The sequence below is a fragment of the Prunus dulcis genome, chromosome 8 (assembly GCF_902201215.1).
Source record: "Prunus dulcis chromosome 8, ALMONDv2, whole genome shotgun sequence".
NCBI lineage: Eukaryota > Viridiplantae > Streptophyta > Magnoliopsida > Rosales > Rosaceae > Prunus > Prunus dulcis.
The window spans coordinates 7,086,235-7,088,073 of NC_047657.1; the positions used below are offsets into that span (position 1 = coordinate 7,086,235).

The 1,839-nt window shown below is 37.3% G+C and overlaps 1 protein-coding gene across 1 annotated transcript in view; it reads right to left on the reverse strand.

The window, feature by feature from the left end:
* Positions 1 to 1,494: 1,494 nt before the first annotated feature.
* Positions 1,495 to 1,839, reverse strand: part of LOC117638364 (ABC transporter B family member 4-like) — a 6,600-nt gene continuing 6,255 nt past the window's right edge. Inside the window, exon 7 of the mRNA XM_034373496.1 lies at positions 1,495 to 1,531. Coding sequence (XP_034229387.1) covers positions 1,495 to 1,531 — 37 coding nt within the window. The remainder of the gene's footprint in view (positions 1,532 to 1,839) is intronic.

Genomic DNA, 1,839 nt, shown 5'->3' on the forward strand with positions numbered 1-1,839 from the left:
GAGAAACTCGAGTACAATCATCGATTGTCTCGAAAAGGATATGTTGGATTGGAGGATCAATTGGAGGAAACCATGCCTGGGGTAGAAATTGATCGATCTACCTTATGGAAGAGAGCTAGACAGGACAAACATGGTAACATCCCGATCCAAAGGTGGCAGAGAAAGCAAAATTAATTGTAAGCCTACTCACTCTGTTTTAAATTTTTATTAAACTGTGAATAATTCTTATTACGTCTTATGTTATATTTTTTTCGTCGTGTGAATGATATTACCACGTCGAAACTTTTTAAAAAACGTCGTTAAAGGTCTAAATAGGAAAAACTACTCTGTTTTCTTTAATTATAGCATAAGACGTCGGTGGTTCATTTCGCGTCGTGTGAATGATATTACCACGTCGAAAATTTTTAAAACACGTCGTTAAAGGTCTAATTAGGAATCACTATGTTTTCTGTAATTATAGCATAAGACGTCGGTGGTTTATTGATTTCGTCGTTTTAAATAACTAACCACGTCGGTATAACTACCGTCGTGATAAGTTATAATAACGTCGGTTTATATGTTTTTGCGTCGTGTGAAATTATATAATACGTCGTTTGTACATAAATAACCGTCGTGTGTTTTTTGTATATCTTTGTTTTAGGATGAATTGCAGAAACAAGTCTCGGAAGGCAAAGTCAGAGTAGATGGCAGCAAAGATGTGCTGACCATGGCTTTGGGCCCCGAGCATCCTGGCAGATTGAGAGGAGTAGGTGCTGGGATTTCCCCAAGGCAGTATTTCAATTTACCCAAACCACAGAGGGTTAGCTTTGACGACCGTTTGAAGGAGAGTTTAAGAGTTCTCCTTCAAGAAGAGACTAAAAAGATGGAGGCTAAGGCAAGGGAAGAGGCCTTAAGGATGGAGGCTAGAACAAAACAATTGGTAGAGGCTGAGAGGGAGCATTTCCTTAGTCAGCTTTCCCAATTAATTCCCAATTTTGATCCAGGCATGCTTAAACAAAGAATTAGCCAAAGCCCCAAAAATCCTATGTCTGACAAAGCTAGCTGCTCTGGAGGTGAGGTGAAATCCCTCCATTATGAGGATGATAATGCCAAAAATGGGGAACATCAGCAAGAAGAAGAGAAGGAAGAAGAAAAAAGAGATGAAGAGAAGGAAGAAGAAAAGGAGAAAAAAGATGAAGAAAAGCATGACGACAAGGTATGTTCACATAATTTTGCCTTTTTTATTTGTTTTTCAAAATTTCAGACGTCGATATTTTTCTTTAAACCGTCGTTTGTTTAAAACTTAGACGGCGGAATTTTTTTAAGACGTAATAAAATATTCATTACAACGGTTTTTTTCACCGTCGTTTAAATTCTTTTCAGACGACGTTTTTTTCCTTAAACCGTCGTCTTTATTGAATTACCACGTCATTTTTTTTATTTCTTTAAACAGGTTATTGAAGTTGGTGATTATTCAAATATGGAGGCGCCATCTTCTTTAAAAAGCCTTTGTCGTTATGTGGAAACGACACTCCTTCCTGAGGATAAGCTCCTGCAATTTACAATTGATAAGGAGGTGTTTGGTGGTGAACGCGATACCTTCCTCCTGCCTGAAGATATTACACAATTTGCAGGCATGGAAGAAATTGGAGCTACTGTGTTGCTGTATATATGAGGTTTGTCATTCTAAAATAATACGTCGTTGGTTTATATATTGCGTCGTTTTAACTAACTAACCACGTCGTTAGTGTGTACCGTCGTGATAAATATATTATAACGTCCTCATCTATTTCAGTACGTCGTGTGAAATATTATAATACGTCGTTTTGTTATACATAACCGTCTTGTGTATTTGTACTT